Genomic DNA, 14,355 nt, shown 5'->3' with positions numbered 1-14,355 from the left:
ATCCCACCTCCAAACACCATGTCCATCCCTAAAGACCACACTCACCTGCCCCAAGCCTCATATGCAGAATCTCCCAGTGGTGTCACAGAACATTTTTAGCAATGCAAACATATTAGCCTTATTTATCTCAGTAACATACACAAATGGCTGGACTACTTGGACTCCTATCTCAACTGTGGTGACCACAGCAGCAGTGCAATTACATGCCTACACCATTCCACATTTGACATGTCATTTTAAGCATTACAGTTCATATTCCATTACAATAAATGCAAGCAGGTTACATATCTTAGAGGTGTATTTCGGCTCAGCTCACACTGGAAAGTTACACCACCAAGTTTATATTCCATAAAAGATTTACTAACTACCCTGCCTAATTAAGGTTGCAGTACCACAGCATTGCTAAGGTTGGAAGAGACCTCAAAGATCATCAAGTCCAACCTGTCACCACAGACCTCACAACTAGACCATGGCACCAAGTGCCACATCCAATCCCCTCTTGAACACCTCCAAGGATGGTGACTCCACCACCTCCCTGGGCAGCACATTCCAATGATGAACGACTCTCTCTGTGAAGAACTTTCTCCTCACCGAGTCCAGAGAAGGGCAACGAAGTTAGTGAAGGGCTTGGAACACAAGCCCTATGAGGAGAGACTGAGGGAGCTGGGGTTGCTTAGCCTGGAGAGGAGGAGACTCAGGGGTGACCTCATTACTCTCTACAACTACCTGAAGGGGGGTTGTAGACAGGCAGAGGTTGGTCTCTTCTCTCAGACAACCAGCAGCAGAACAAGAGGACACAGTCTCAGGCTGCACCAGGGGAGGTTCAGGCTGGAGGTCAGGAGGAAGTTTTACACAGAGAGAGTGATTGCCCATTGGAATGGGCTGCCTGAGGAGGTGGTGGAATCGCCATCAGGAGGTGTTCAGGAGGAGACTTGACAGGGTGCTTGGTGCCATGGGTTAGTTGGTTGGGTAGTGCTGGATGATAGGTTGGACACGATGATCTTGAAGGTCTCTTCCAACCTAGTCTATTCTATTTCATATGGCTTCTAGAAGCCTGCCATCAAGGGAAAGAAGAAAGGATGCAGAGAACAGAGACACATCGCTCAGGTATTCTTAGTCACATCCTTTCAGGCACTCAACCAACAAAGGGAGAAGTAAGATGACTAGTCTGAATTCATAGACTGAAAAAATAGGCCCAGGAGAACCAGGAGGGATGAAAGCATATCCTACAGAAGAACCAGGAGGGATGAAAGCATATCCTAAAACCTTTCTGCACAGGTATTCCTCAATAATTTCATCTTTACTATCCTTGGGCAAGTGTGACAGATTTGATACACTTGAAATAGGTTTTGTATTATCCCAAGTAGGTGAAACAGGGGCAGAGACAAATCCACTCTAAAAACAAACCAACAACCAACCAACAAAAAAAAACCTTAAATAATCACAAGCACCAAAAATTATTACTAACATACATAACAAACAAAACCAACTAACCCACCCCAAACAAACACAGACAGCAAAGTGCTATCTAAGCTGTCAGCTCGTGGCTTGGACCACTACACTTTATGCTGGGTTAGGAACTGGCTGGAGGCTGAGCCCAGAGAGTGGTGGTGAATGGTGCCACAGCCAGCTGGCAGCCAGGCACTAGTGGTGTCCCCCAGGGATCAGTGCTGGGCCCCATCCTCTTTAACATCTTCATTGATGATCTGGATGAGGGATCGAGTCAGTCATCAGCAAATTTGCAGATGACACCAAGCTGGGAGCAGATGTTGGTCAGTTAGAGGGTAGAAAGGCTCTGCAGAGGGACCTCGACCGACTGGACAGATGGGCAGAGTCCAACAGGATGGCATTCAACAAGTCCAAGTGCCAGGTGCTGCACTTTGGCCACAGCAACCCCATGCAGAGCTACAGGCTGGGGTCAGAGCGGATGAGAGCTGCCAAACAGAGAGGGACCTGGGGGTACTGGTCGACAGCCGCCTGAATATGAGCCAGCAGTGTGCCCAGGTGGCCAAGAGGGCCAATGGCATCCTGGCCTGCATTAGGCATAGTGTGGCCAGCAGGAGCAGGGAAGTCATTGTGCCCTGTACTCTGCTTTGGTTAGGCCACACCTTGAGTCCTGTGTCCAGTTCTGGGCCCCTCAGTTTAAGAAGGACATTGAGACACTTGAAGGTGTCCAGAGAAGGGCAACAAGGCTGGGGAGAGGCCTTGAGCACAGCCCTGTGAGGAGAGGCTGAGGGAGCTGGGGTTGCTTAGCCTGCAGAAGAGGAGGCTCAGGGGTGACGTCATTGCCCTCTACAACTACCTGAAAGGTGGTTGTAGCCAGGAAGGGGTTGGTCTCTTCTCCCAGGCAACCAGTACCAGAACAAGAGGACACAGTCTCAAGCTGTGCCAGGGGAAGTTTAGGCTGGAGGTGAGGAGAAAGTTCTTCACCGAGCGAGTCATTCATCATTGGAATGTGCTGCCCAGGGAGGTGGTGGAGTCACCATCTCTGGAGGTGTTCAAGAGGGGATTGGATGTGGCACTTGGTGCCATGGTCTAGTCACGAGGTCTGTGTTGATAGGTTGGACTCGATGATCCTCGAGGTCCTTTCCAACCTTAGTGATACTGTGATACTGTAACCCAAACCCCCCACACCAAAACCTGTGTGGCTTTACTCTTAAGCAGATTTCTGTAAGACAAAATTCAGAGAGCAGTTCAATACCTCATCTTTTGAAATGATCCTCTAAAGCTAAATGTTACAACAGGGTAAGTAAATGTAAGCTTTACTGCTTTTGACATACTGCTGAAACTAGAGGAACTACGCAGAAGCATGGTAAAGGCTGCAACTCCTGATCCAAAAGGGAGAGACAGGAATTTCCTGGTGTGATTTTCTGTATCATTAAAATAGGAAAAGGGTCACTGTACAGCACTCTTTACAGACACGTCACTTGCACAAAGAAGCTGGCACTAAGCTCACAGTACTGCTTACCCCCTCTTACACAAAGGCAAAATGAACCTTTGCTCTGAGGCTATGGTAACGAAACCGTTCCAGTGTCCCTAACTCATTCAACACTGACCTCTTCTTATCAAGGCAGCTCGAAAATTACACACAAACTTCCTCTTACAAACTGCAAAACAAATTCAAAGATCCCTGCTTGACCTCAGTTTAACCTTACACATCAGAGATCTCAACACACAGCCTGAACTAGCATGAACTACAAGTTCATGTGGTACGTGGCTATCCAAACCTACTAGGTCACACCAGGTACTTTTGCACCTTCAAACAAAACAAGGACGACTTTTGTTTCTCCACTTCGCACACTACCTGGTCCCAAACCCACAATTTTTTTTCCCCCCATATCCCTCCCTGTCCAGTTCTCAGAGTAGTGACCATTGGCTACGGCAATCCCATGCAGAGCTACAGGCTGGGGTCAGAGTGGCTGGAGAGCTGCCAAACAGAGAAGGACCTGGGGGTGCTGATTGACAGCTGCCTAAACATGAGCCAGCAGTGTGCCCAGGTGGCCAAGAGGGCCAATGGCATCCTGGCCTGCATTAGGAATAGTGTGGCCAGCAGGAGCAGGGAAGTCATTGTGCCCCTGTGCTCTGCACTGGTTAGGCCACACCTTGAGTCCTGTGTCCAGTTCTGGGCCCCTCAGTTTAGGAAGGACATTGAGACACTTGAAGGTGTCCAGAGAAGGGCAACAAGGCTGGGGAGAGGCCTTGAGCACAGCCCTGTGAGGAGAGGCTGAAGGAGCTGGGGTTGCTTAGCCTGGAGAAGAGGAGACTCAGGGGTGAACCTCATTGCCCTCTACAACTACCTGAAAGGTGGTTGTGGCTGGGAAGGGGTTGGTCTCTTCTCCCAGGCAACCAGCACCAGAACAAGGGGACACAGTCTCAAGCTGCACCAGGGGAGGTTTAGACTCAAGATGAGGAGGAAGTTCTTCACCAAGTGAGTAATTCGTCATTGGAATGTGCTGCCCACGGAGGTGGTGGAGTCATCATCCCTGCAGGTGTTCAAGAGGGGATTGGATGTGGCACTTGGTGCCATGGTCTAGTCATGAGGTCTGTTGATAGGTTGGACTCGATGATCCTCGAGGTCCTTTCCAACCTTAGCTACACTGTGATACTGTGACCAGTGCAAACCCAAAATACTCTCAGTTAACTTTAAAAACAACAACAACAAAATCACACTGCAAGAACACTGCAAGAGGAGGTTAAAACCCAATAGTAGGGTTAGAAGCATAGATATGTATCCTGAAATAACATCTCCTCCCTTATCTGGGACCAAAAAAAATGTACTTGCTCTCATCTGCTGCTCTCCAGCTTCTGCTGCACTTCCTGCCTGAGGAGAGTGACCAGCTTGTCATAAGGAGCACAGGCAGAGCGTGCTGTTCTCACATGTTGTCACAGCAACTCCACCTGTGCCTTTTACAGTTCTAGAAGATAAAAACGCTCACATTCTTAGGAGACTTGAGAAGCTGAGGCTGTGGACTGAGGAAATGGAAACAAAGAAAGTCTTGAGTTAAGGAAATGAGATGAAGAGAGGGAAATTTTCCTCTCTTGACAAAACCAGAACCTTCTTACATGCCCTACTTAAATATCACCTTCCTAGTGGACACAGAAGAGCAACAGACAATACCATAGGATTGGTTTACTTCTTATGAAGCACTGCAGTGTTCTAACAATAAGACAGACTTTTGTGTATGTGGTAACAGAGGTCCACTACTCTTCCTTTCACCACCCCATATTCCACCAACCTGCTCCACATTATTGCAAGACTCTGTCTGTTGGAACAGAAGGCTTTGTCAAGTTGTCCTCTTCACTGCTGGAGTATGAAATACTTCAAGCACAACTCTCAAGGAAACCCCTTCCCAAGATGCACACAAGCCTGCTGACCACATGCAACACCTCTCCCCTCTGGTGGTCTGACAGGCAGAAGAGCACTGACTGCTGCTGTGGACAGAGGGACTCACTCTCCACCAGCTCCTCCTCATCCCCAGCCAGAAGTACAGGTTGGGCACACATCACCTCTCTCTACAGTGGGAGCAAGCTGTGTGGAGCAGAGTGAAACACAAAAGATTAGCATCAGGAGTGTTGAGACTGCATTGCTAACCAACTACTCAGCTGTCCAATAGACTTGTGATTGCAATATTGCAACAACACTACCACAGGCTAATGTCAGCTTCTGCATTTAGACAGCAGGAAAGGACAGCAGAACAGTTTGCCTAAGTGCATCTGAGCAAAGCAAGCTTTTCTCTAGCAGCCTATTTTTAGCTGTTTGATTAGAAACAGGGATATTAGACTTCAGTCTGCAAGAGTTACTTGCCCAAGGAAGTTTGAATACAGAAGACTGCTGCTTTAAAACTAGCTCTGTAGGTGAGCAGATGATCAGAAATTCACCACCACAGATCAGCTGTGTCTCTCTCCCATCACATGTACTGCATTACTTACATTAAATGACAAATTAAGAGTGTAGGGAGAAGAAGGTACTTGCCAAAGTATCAAGCACCCTCAAGTTTGCTTTTTTTAGCAGGCACCTTCCAACAAAGGCAGGAAAATATTTAGAAGTGTTATTCAAAGGTGCCTTTCAGATCACACCAACATGCAGATTCCAAGTGTCCTAATTGAACAGCTCCTATGACAAGAGCAATACACTTACACAAAAAGCCTCAGAAAGGGAAAAAGGCTTAGAAGCTATCAAAAGGCCTTTCAGAAAGTACACAGAAATAAAGCAATATTGCATGTTCTTCACAAAAAGACAGTCAGTTTTCCTTTTCAGAAGAAACACCCCAGAGTTCAGGAGAACAATGCAGATATTTATCATGCTCTGCCCTTTAAAAATCAAAGGCAACCAATTATACCCACGCTGCCTTTCATACCCACATCTTAAGAAGAAAAAGATTAGGGGAAAGGAGAGTAACCTTTACAATTTCTTTTCCTGTTCCTGCCTTTATTTTCCTTGGCCAGTTATATGCTATCTCCCTGTGTAACAGCAAGAGCATCTGCAAACAGAAACACCTACATTCATCAAAAGGCACAGATTGGAACTGCTGATTGAGGCACCAATCACGCAATTTTTGTGACAAATCCTCTAGGATTCTAGCACAAAAAACACAGGTTTATGTGGGGGCGTGGAGAAGAGCAGACCTAGTTCAGTTTTCCTCTGTTCCTCCAGCTTTATTCAATAAATTACACCAACTATTATGCAACAGCAGCTAAAGCCATATCTCCTACATTTGGGGTTGAGTTCTCTCCTACACAGCGCATACAAACTTACACGGGAAATAAAAAGCCTGCCCTGAATCTACTTTGCAGGCTGAGTTTAAGTGCCTAGTTACAAATGGTGTATGTCACTTCTCAACCAGCCAAGTGACCCAAGCTCAGAAGGGGAAAAGTCAATACATTTAAAAAAACCAACCAGTTCTGGGCCCCTCAGTTTAGGACAGAGGTTGACTTGCTGGAATGAGTCCAGAGAAGGGCAACGAAGTTGGTGAGGGGTTTGGAACACAGCCCTGTGAGGAGAAGCTGAGGGAGCTGGGGTTGCTTAGCCTTGAGAGGAGGAGACCTGTCAGGGGTGAGAGGGTGACCTTAGTGCTCTCTACAACTACCTGAAGGGAGGGTGTAGACAGGCAGAGGTTGGTCTCTTCTCCCAGGCAACCAGCACCAGAACAAGAGGACACAGTCTCAGGCTGCACCAGGGGAGGTTTAGGCTGGATGTTAGGAAGTTCTACACAGAGAGAGTGATTGCCCATTGGAATGGGCTGCCTGGGGAGGTGGTGGAGTCACCATCACTGGAGGTGTTCAGGAGGAGACTTGATGGGGTGCTTGGTGCCATGGTTTAGTTGATTAGGTGTGTTGGATTAGTTGAAAGGTTGGACGTGATGATCTTGAAGGTCTCTTCCCACCTGGTTTATTCTATTCTATCTTCAGCAGAACTGAAGCAGAACACCACCTCCAATTAAGAGACAAGTACACTTATTTACCTGCTTACTTTCTCAATCAAGGACAAAGCAACCCCAAACAAAAAGCAATCCAAAAACCTTCACTCCTCTACTCAAAAGGAAAGGAAAAAGCCTTCATCTTCTCAAGGAACCCATACATACCTATTACCTTGCATTTACTTCTGCAAAGCCTCTGTTTGAGTTAGTTTTGTGGAACTGAAAACAGAAGCATTCAAGAGCAATGTCTCTTTCAGATGCACCACTGCAAGTCTTAGGCACCAACTCTAATAGAGTAGTACTTCAGATCTGACTTAGCTACGTGGTGGCTCTATAAAAAGAGGGGACCTAGCAACAGTCTTTTATGAATTTATCGATCTGGAAGCACACACAAATTACTCTATGCACACTGAAGCTAGGCAAATAGATGCTTTCCAGGTTTGTTCTGCAGTGGTGCTGAGAGCAAAGACAGACTGGACAAGGAAACAAGCTATTCTTGCTACTTACACCTTTCAGTATAAAACATGTGTATGTTTTCATACATAAAGTGAACACTCCTAAATGCAAAGAAGAACAAGTGTTGGCTTAAAATCCTCCCCAAAACAACTTCCATGCTTTAGAGTGAAAAGCAAAAAGAAGGGCCTCCTTACCCCATACACCATCCCAGAACACACTTCAGTGTAGCTGTTTGCAAGTGACACTTCAAACAAACATGCTAAGACATTTTGAGACTGTAAAACAAAGGATTTCAAACTGTCAAGACACATCAGCAACACCAATCAACAGATGCTTCAGGAAGACTCCAGGATCTGCAGATCATGCTAAGACCACTTTCCAAGCAAGGGGCAAAAAGAAACCACACAGCTCTGCAGTCAGCAGTCACAGTATCTCAGAGAAATTACCTCCCAAAATTGACAACCATATTGTCATGGGACAGTGGCTTGAATTTTAACTAGCATATTCAATACACACAGCAAAACCCCAGGGTCACGTGTTTTATGACTTCAACATTACCACCAGGCCCATAAACTTTCCCATTTCCAATTAACGACACGCATGACACCTTGGAAGTCAGTTCACCCTTCTGGGAGGACTTTGTGCTTTAGGGCATAAAGCAGACTTCCAAAAATACACCTGCCACTGCAAATACTATGTGGACTTCTTTCCATAAGCAGATATAAAGTCTTTTGGAACAGCACAGCTGGAAAAGCTTGAGCTGTATCAGGCAAAGCGATTTTGAAGCAGTGCAACGTTGCAACAGCTCTAACCCAACAGACCAGAACCTAGCTTGCTGCTGCGCTATCTCCTTAAGAAGAACTGGAAGGTCACCTAGAGCATCCACAGAAACTTTCTGGGTCTTGGAAAGGCACATGACAGGGTACCCAAAAGTGCATTATTGAAGAGGCTTCAGCTCTTGCAGCCTAACACAAAGAGTACTCTATCTGGGTCAGAGCTGACTTTCTGACTAACCAGGAGTCTGATCAGACTCCAGACCTGTGTACTGCCATTCCTTTTTAGCCTTGCTTACATGGGTTAAGACCTGCCAAGGCAGCCTGGGCAGAAGAGAGGGAAAGAATTTTAGGAGGACTGTATTGTGTACAGAGTAACTTCAATTACTCCCCTTTCCAAGGTCTAAGCACATACAAAGAATGGATGGTTGTTCTCTTGCACAAATCAGTGCATTTGAAGACAAGACTAGGGTCTTTCTTAGCACTTCAGCTCAGTCCATCACCTTGATGAACCTATGAATGCTTATGAAGCCAAAATAAGTCCAGTCATAACTGCAAAGCAAGCATGCAGAGGGGAGAAGCCCTACAGATTCTGTAATTAGCTCTGCTAACAATTAATGAAAAGACATACAGTCAAGAAATACTGTGCATCACTATGTGTGTGGAAGAGGCTCTCTCTGATTCCCTCCATTCTGAAGCAGCAGAAAAGACAGTTGCTGTTGCAAGGAATAGAAGACCTACTCTTCTGATACAGCTTTGTGTCAAGCTTCATAGCCTCGTGCCCTGAGAATTTCAAGCGGAGATGACTTAGAGATGCAAGATTTGACAAAGAAAAGCTTGGCTCTATCAGCCACACACACAGCACAAACTAATTCCCTCTCGAGCAACCTACCTTTGCCACGTAACGCTAAAACAAAGCGAGAGGGGTGTCTGGGAAAAAAAACCTGTATTCACAATTATGCTAAGCTAAAACACTGACTGAAAAATCCTTACTTAACACATCAGAAGTTTGTATGCACGACTTGGAAAAACGTTTCAGCATCTCAGCCCAGAAACACAATATATCTGTACAGGGAGCCTGGAAGAAAAACACCCCACACATCCACTACGTTTAGATATTCCCCTAGACATTCCCATGCCCAAACATGCGTGTCTTAACACTTATTTACATCTTTAGTTACAGGTATTTTAGATGAATAAGGCATTCTTACCTGTATATCCTGCCCACCAGCCCCAGGAAGACACCATAGCTAATAGCCACTTAAATAATACTCCTTCGATATACCAGAAGCTTTTACTATCCAACACTCGTAGAGGCTGCAGCATAATTAAATACAAGACGTAGGACGGAATAGCAACCAGGTTATTGGCGACCATAAAAGCGAACCTGAGGAGTGCTTTCAAACAGGTATAGCCCACCCGCCGGGCCTGCTCTAGAGTCACGGCCATTCTTTCCAGAGCGGAGAGCGCGGGACCGTCCTAAGGGGTGAAGAAAAAACAAGGCACAGGTAGCGCTTCCCGAGGCGAGGCGAGGCGAAGGTACCCGCCCCAGACCCAGCCCGCTCCTACAAGCTGCCCGCACCTGCCTCCTCCGTTAGTCACCGGGGAAGCTGCTCCCCCCGCTCCAGGGGACAGGAAGGCAGGGACACTACCCTCCGCCCGCCGCGGCAGCGAGCGGCCGCTCCCTTCACCTTAGCTCACCGGGCTGCGGGAGACCCCATCCCACAGCTCTCCTCGGGAGGGCACACGCACGGTCCCAGCCGGCCTTCATCTCCCGCCTCCCAGAAAGGTCGCGGGCGCTAATGCAGCTACCGGCGGCCTCTCCCCCCGCCGCTGACAGGACCCCGGGACCGCGGGCGGCGCTGAGGGGCGCAGGCGGCAGCGGCCCCGGCCGCGGCACTCACCTACGGCAGGGCGGCAGAGCAGCGGCGGCGGAAGCGGCAGCAAGGCGGGGGGAGCTGGGCCCGGCGGCGGAGGCGGCAGTCTCGGCTGGCGGCGGCAGCTGGCGGCGGCTCATGAACCCGGCGGTGGCTGGACCGGCCGCAGCAGCGCTACTCGCCCTGCGGCTCCCTGTGGAGAAAGGGGGGCGGGCGGCGTGAGCGCGGGGGCCGGCAGCCGAGGAGGCGGGAGCGCCGGGCCGGGCGGGCAAGCGCAGACCGCGGGTTCACCTCGGTTCTACCGCCCCGGCGGCCGCGCCGGGCCTGGCGCCCCTTCCCTTCTCCGCCCCTTCCTTTACCCTCCCTGCCTGCCTGGGACTCCGCCGAGCCCCTGCCCCGCAGAGACACGCCGGTGCCGCGGGAGAGGGAACGACCCTGCACCTGTTGGGAAGGAGGGCCGAGTCCGCGCGGGGTCCGTACCTCGGCCCCACCGCGGGCAGCAGGGGCTGCCCGGGGTTCATGCCGGCCGCTGGGGGCACGCTCCCCGCCCCCGCCGGCTGCGTGTCCGCCGTGACCGCCCGCCCGGCCGGCCGCTCGCAGCCGAGAAGCAGGGCTGGCGCAGCAGCGAGCGCCGCCCCCGCCGGGGAGCGCGGGCGACGGCGCCCCCCGCCCCCTCACACACACACACACACACACACACGCACACACACACACACACACACACACACGCACGCACACACACGCTGGCGTTCGGCGCCGCGGAGCGCGGTGGGCCTTGCCGCCCGCTTCGCCCCTTTGCCCGCCTTGGGAGCGCCTCCTGCAGCGCACCGCACGCCGGCCTCGGCTCTGCCGGACGGGCATAGGTAGGGGCTGCTGTGCCTGTCCAGGGACGAGCGGGAAGCTGCAGGACCTGGCCTGACGCTGCCCTCTCCGTGACCTTCTGCTTTCACCCCCCTCTGCTGCCGTTTTGCCTGATTTCAGTAATCGGGGAAAGTGGAAGATAGGACTCGTCACAGGTCCCGTCAGCACCATCAGCAAGACTCTTCTGGCCCGGGCAGCAACAAGATGTTTTCTTTGTTCCCGTAGTCCCTTGTATAGATCGTATTTTCTAGGGTTTTCCTTTTCTCTCATCCCAATCCCGCAGCCACAAACACCATCGTCTGCTTTCAGAAAGCCTCCGCAGGGATCTGTGATCCAGAGACACTTGACCTCGGCCCAGCAGCAGCCGAGGCAGGGCCATCGCAGCCTCCTCCACACAAGCTGCACCCCTACAGAGCCACCCTGGGGTGGAAATCTTTTGCCTTGTGGGTAACTGCATCACCCTTTGTGGAAACAGAGTTCATCGCCGTGCCTGTCAGACAAGTTTGCTTCTGCTTTCCTGGTAACCCCTGGACAGGGAAGGGAAGAGCACTATCGGACCTCCTTCAGTCCTCCAGGCTGCACACTGGTTTCTCAGCCAGGTTCAACTATTGCAATGTGTACACTGGGTGCAAGTAAGTGCTTGTGCAAGTGACTTTTGACACCTTAAGAGCACGGGGAGGGCTTTTGTGCTGAAAAAGTACCACATTTGAGTTTCCTAACCGTTCGACTGGGAAAGATAACTGCTCTTGCGTGCAGAGCGTGACACGTGTAAAGCTGGCCCCCTGTTTCCAGGGCAATGAGGCTTCAGCGGTGACTGTACCATAACAAATCCAATCTCATCCTCCAGGCCAGGAAGAAAACAAAGTTTCTTAGAGCAGATAAATGTCATTTGAGAATTGTAAAATCCAAACAACCCCCTGCCATCACGTTCAGTTGGAGCAAAACAAAACTTGAGGGCCTGCTGGACCAGCAGGATGCCTCTTACATAAATGTTTCCAAGTCTGGGTGTTTTTCTGTCTATGTTATTTTTATTACGAGGTTAAATTTAACAGTTGCACTCTGTAATCATTATGGAATCAGCTGGAGCTGTTCTGAAGTGTTACCAGATTTGGTAAGACTTGGGGTTTGGTCATTTGTTTGTTGGTGGGTGGTTTTTCTTTGCAATCTCATGCAGGCATCTCTAGGCATACACTTGGACATCTAATTATTTTTTTTTCAGGAGAATTTTGCTCCAAAAGCCTCAAGTAGAAAAAAGGATATTTTCAGGCCATAATTAGAGGTACATTTTTGCATCCCAAGAGCAACATGAAGGATAGGGTAGGGTAGGATAGGGTAGGGTAGGATAGGGTAGGGTAGGATAAGGTAGGGTAGGATAGGGTAGAATACAATAGAATGGAATGGAATAGAATAGAATAGAATAGAATAGAATAGAATAGAATAGAATAGAATAGAATAGACCAGACCAGGTTGGAAGACACCTTCAAGATCATCGTGTCCAACCCATCAACCAATCCAACCCACCTAAACAACTAAACCATGGCACCAAGCACCCCATCAAGTCTCCTCCTGAACACCTCCAGTGATGGTGACTCCACCACCTCCCTGGGCAGCCCATTCCAATGAGCAATCTCTCTCTCTGTATAGAACTTCTTTAGAGTAGAATAAACGAGGTTGGAAGAGACCTTCAACATCATCGTGTCCAACCCATCAACGAATCCAACACCACCTAAACAACTAAACCCATGGCACCAAGCACCTTATCAAGTCTCCTTCTGAACACCTCCAGTGATGGTGACTCCACCACCTCCCCAGGCAGCCCATTCCAATGGGCAATCACTCTCTCTGTATAGAACTTCTTCCTAACATCCAGCCTAAACCTCCCCTGGCACAGCCTGAGACTGTGTCCTCTTGTTCTGGTGCTGGTTGCCTGGGAGAAGAGACCAACCTCTGCCTGTCTACAACCTCCCTTCAGGTAGTTGTAGAGAGCAAGAAGGTCACCCCTGAGCCTCCTCCTCTCCAGGCTAAACAACCTCAGCTCCCTCAGCCTCTCCTCACAGGGCTGTGTTCCAAACCCCTCACCAACTTCGTTGCCCTTCTCTGGACTCATTCCAGCAACTCAACCTCCTTCCTAAACTGGCCCAGAGCTGGAAGGCTTGTTTATGTGTTACTACTCCAAGTAGGAAAGCACTAAAATCATTTTGCCTAACATTTGGTACCCCTGAAAAAATTTTACTCCAAATACTAGTGTGTGGAAAATCCTCTCAAATCTGATGCATCAAAAGGAGGGACTCCAGAAATTGTCAGGCAGCTAATGAGTAAGGCAATTTATATTGCAGGAATTGCACATGGGGCAGCAGGCATACAAAGCATTCTTTGTCAGAGTGACTGCCTTAGAGCTTAGGAAGCTGTGGTTTAGCACTTTGCTGAATGATCTAATAGCAAAGACCCACCCCTGTTCTTCATTTCCTGGCCTTCACACGGACAACCCGAGTCAGAGGAAGCATGCACAGTAAAATACCCCTCAGGAATCTTGAGATGCTTGCTGCCTGTCATTCAGAACTGGGCCTCTCAAGAATCATTTCTAGAATAAAGTAACACATAACAGGAAGGCTGGGGAAGGACTTCTCAGGATCTCAGGTAGTGATAGGACTAGGGGGAATGGAATGAAGCTGGAGGTGGGGAGATTCAGGCTGGAGGTGAGGAGGAAGTTCTTCCCCATGAGAGTGGTGAAGCCCTGGAATGGGTTGTCCAGGGAGGTGGTTGAGGCCCTGTCCCTGGAGGTGTTTAAGCCCAGGCTGGCTGAGGCTCTGGCCAGGCTGATCTAGTGTGGGGTGTCCCTGCCCATGGCAGGGGGGTTGGAACTAGATGATCCTTGTGGTCACTTCCAACCCTGACTGATTCTATGATACTATGATATGGATATATGTGAGCCATTACTGCACACCAAAACAGACAAGCAGTATGCTGGAGGGTTTTTGGTAGTGGGGGTGGTGGTGTGCCTGCTGCCAGCACTGCCCCCAGCACGGGCAGGGGGCCAGGCAGGAGAGCTGCCAGGCGGAAAGTGACCCGGGGAAGGTGATTGACAGCTGGCTGAACATGAACCTGCAGTTTGCCCAGGGGGCCAAGAATAGCATCCTGGCCTGGATCAGGAGCAGTGTGGCCAGCAGGAGCAGGGAGACCATTGTGCCCCTGTACTCAGCACTGATTAGGCCACACTTTGAGTCCTGTGTCCAATTCTGGGGCCCTCAGATTAGGAAAGGTGTTGAGTTGCTGGAAGGTGTCCAGAGAAGGGCAACAAAGCTGGGGAGGGGTCTGGAGCACAGCCCTGTGAGGAGAGGCTGAGGGAGCTGGGGTTGCTTAGCCTGGAGAAGAGGAGGCTCAGGGGAGACGTTGCCATCTACAGCTACCTAAGAGGACATTGTAGCCAGGTGGGGGTTGGTCTCTTCTCCCAGGCAACCAGCACCAGAACAA

At 49.7% G+C, this 14,355-nt stretch overlaps 1 protein-coding gene across 1 annotated transcript in view; it reads right to left on the bottom strand.

Annotated features, from left to right (window-relative positions):
• Nucleotides 1-10,612, bottom strand: part of LPGAT1 (lysophosphatidylglycerol acyltransferase 1) — a 99,524-nt gene extending 88,912 nt beyond the window's left edge. Inside the window, exons 1-3 of the mRNA XM_068168763.1 lie at nucleotides 10,465-10,612; nucleotides 10,051-10,216; nucleotides 9,358-9,625 (exon numbers count right to left, since the gene is read on the bottom strand). Of these exons, the coding sequence (XP_068024864.1) occupies nucleotides 9,358-9,595 (238 nt within the window). The 5' untranslated portion in view covers nucleotides 9,596-9,625; nucleotides 10,051-10,216; nucleotides 10,465-10,612. The remainder of the gene's footprint in view (nucleotides 1-9,357; nucleotides 9,626-10,050; nucleotides 10,217-10,464) is intronic.
• Between the last annotated feature and the right edge of the window lie 3,743 nt (nucleotides 10,613-14,355).

This window comes from Melanerpes formicivorus, unplaced genomic scaffold (assembly GCF_026170545.1).
Source record: "Melanerpes formicivorus ecotype bairdi unplaced genomic scaffold, bMelFor1.0.p_v2 SCAF_157, whole genome shotgun sequence".
In the NCBI taxonomy this organism is placed as follows: domain Eukaryota; kingdom Metazoa; phylum Chordata; class Aves; order Piciformes; family Picidae; genus Melanerpes; species Melanerpes formicivorus.
Note: the sequence above shows the minus strand (reverse complement) of the source record. Positions and strands in the feature narration are given on the sequence as shown.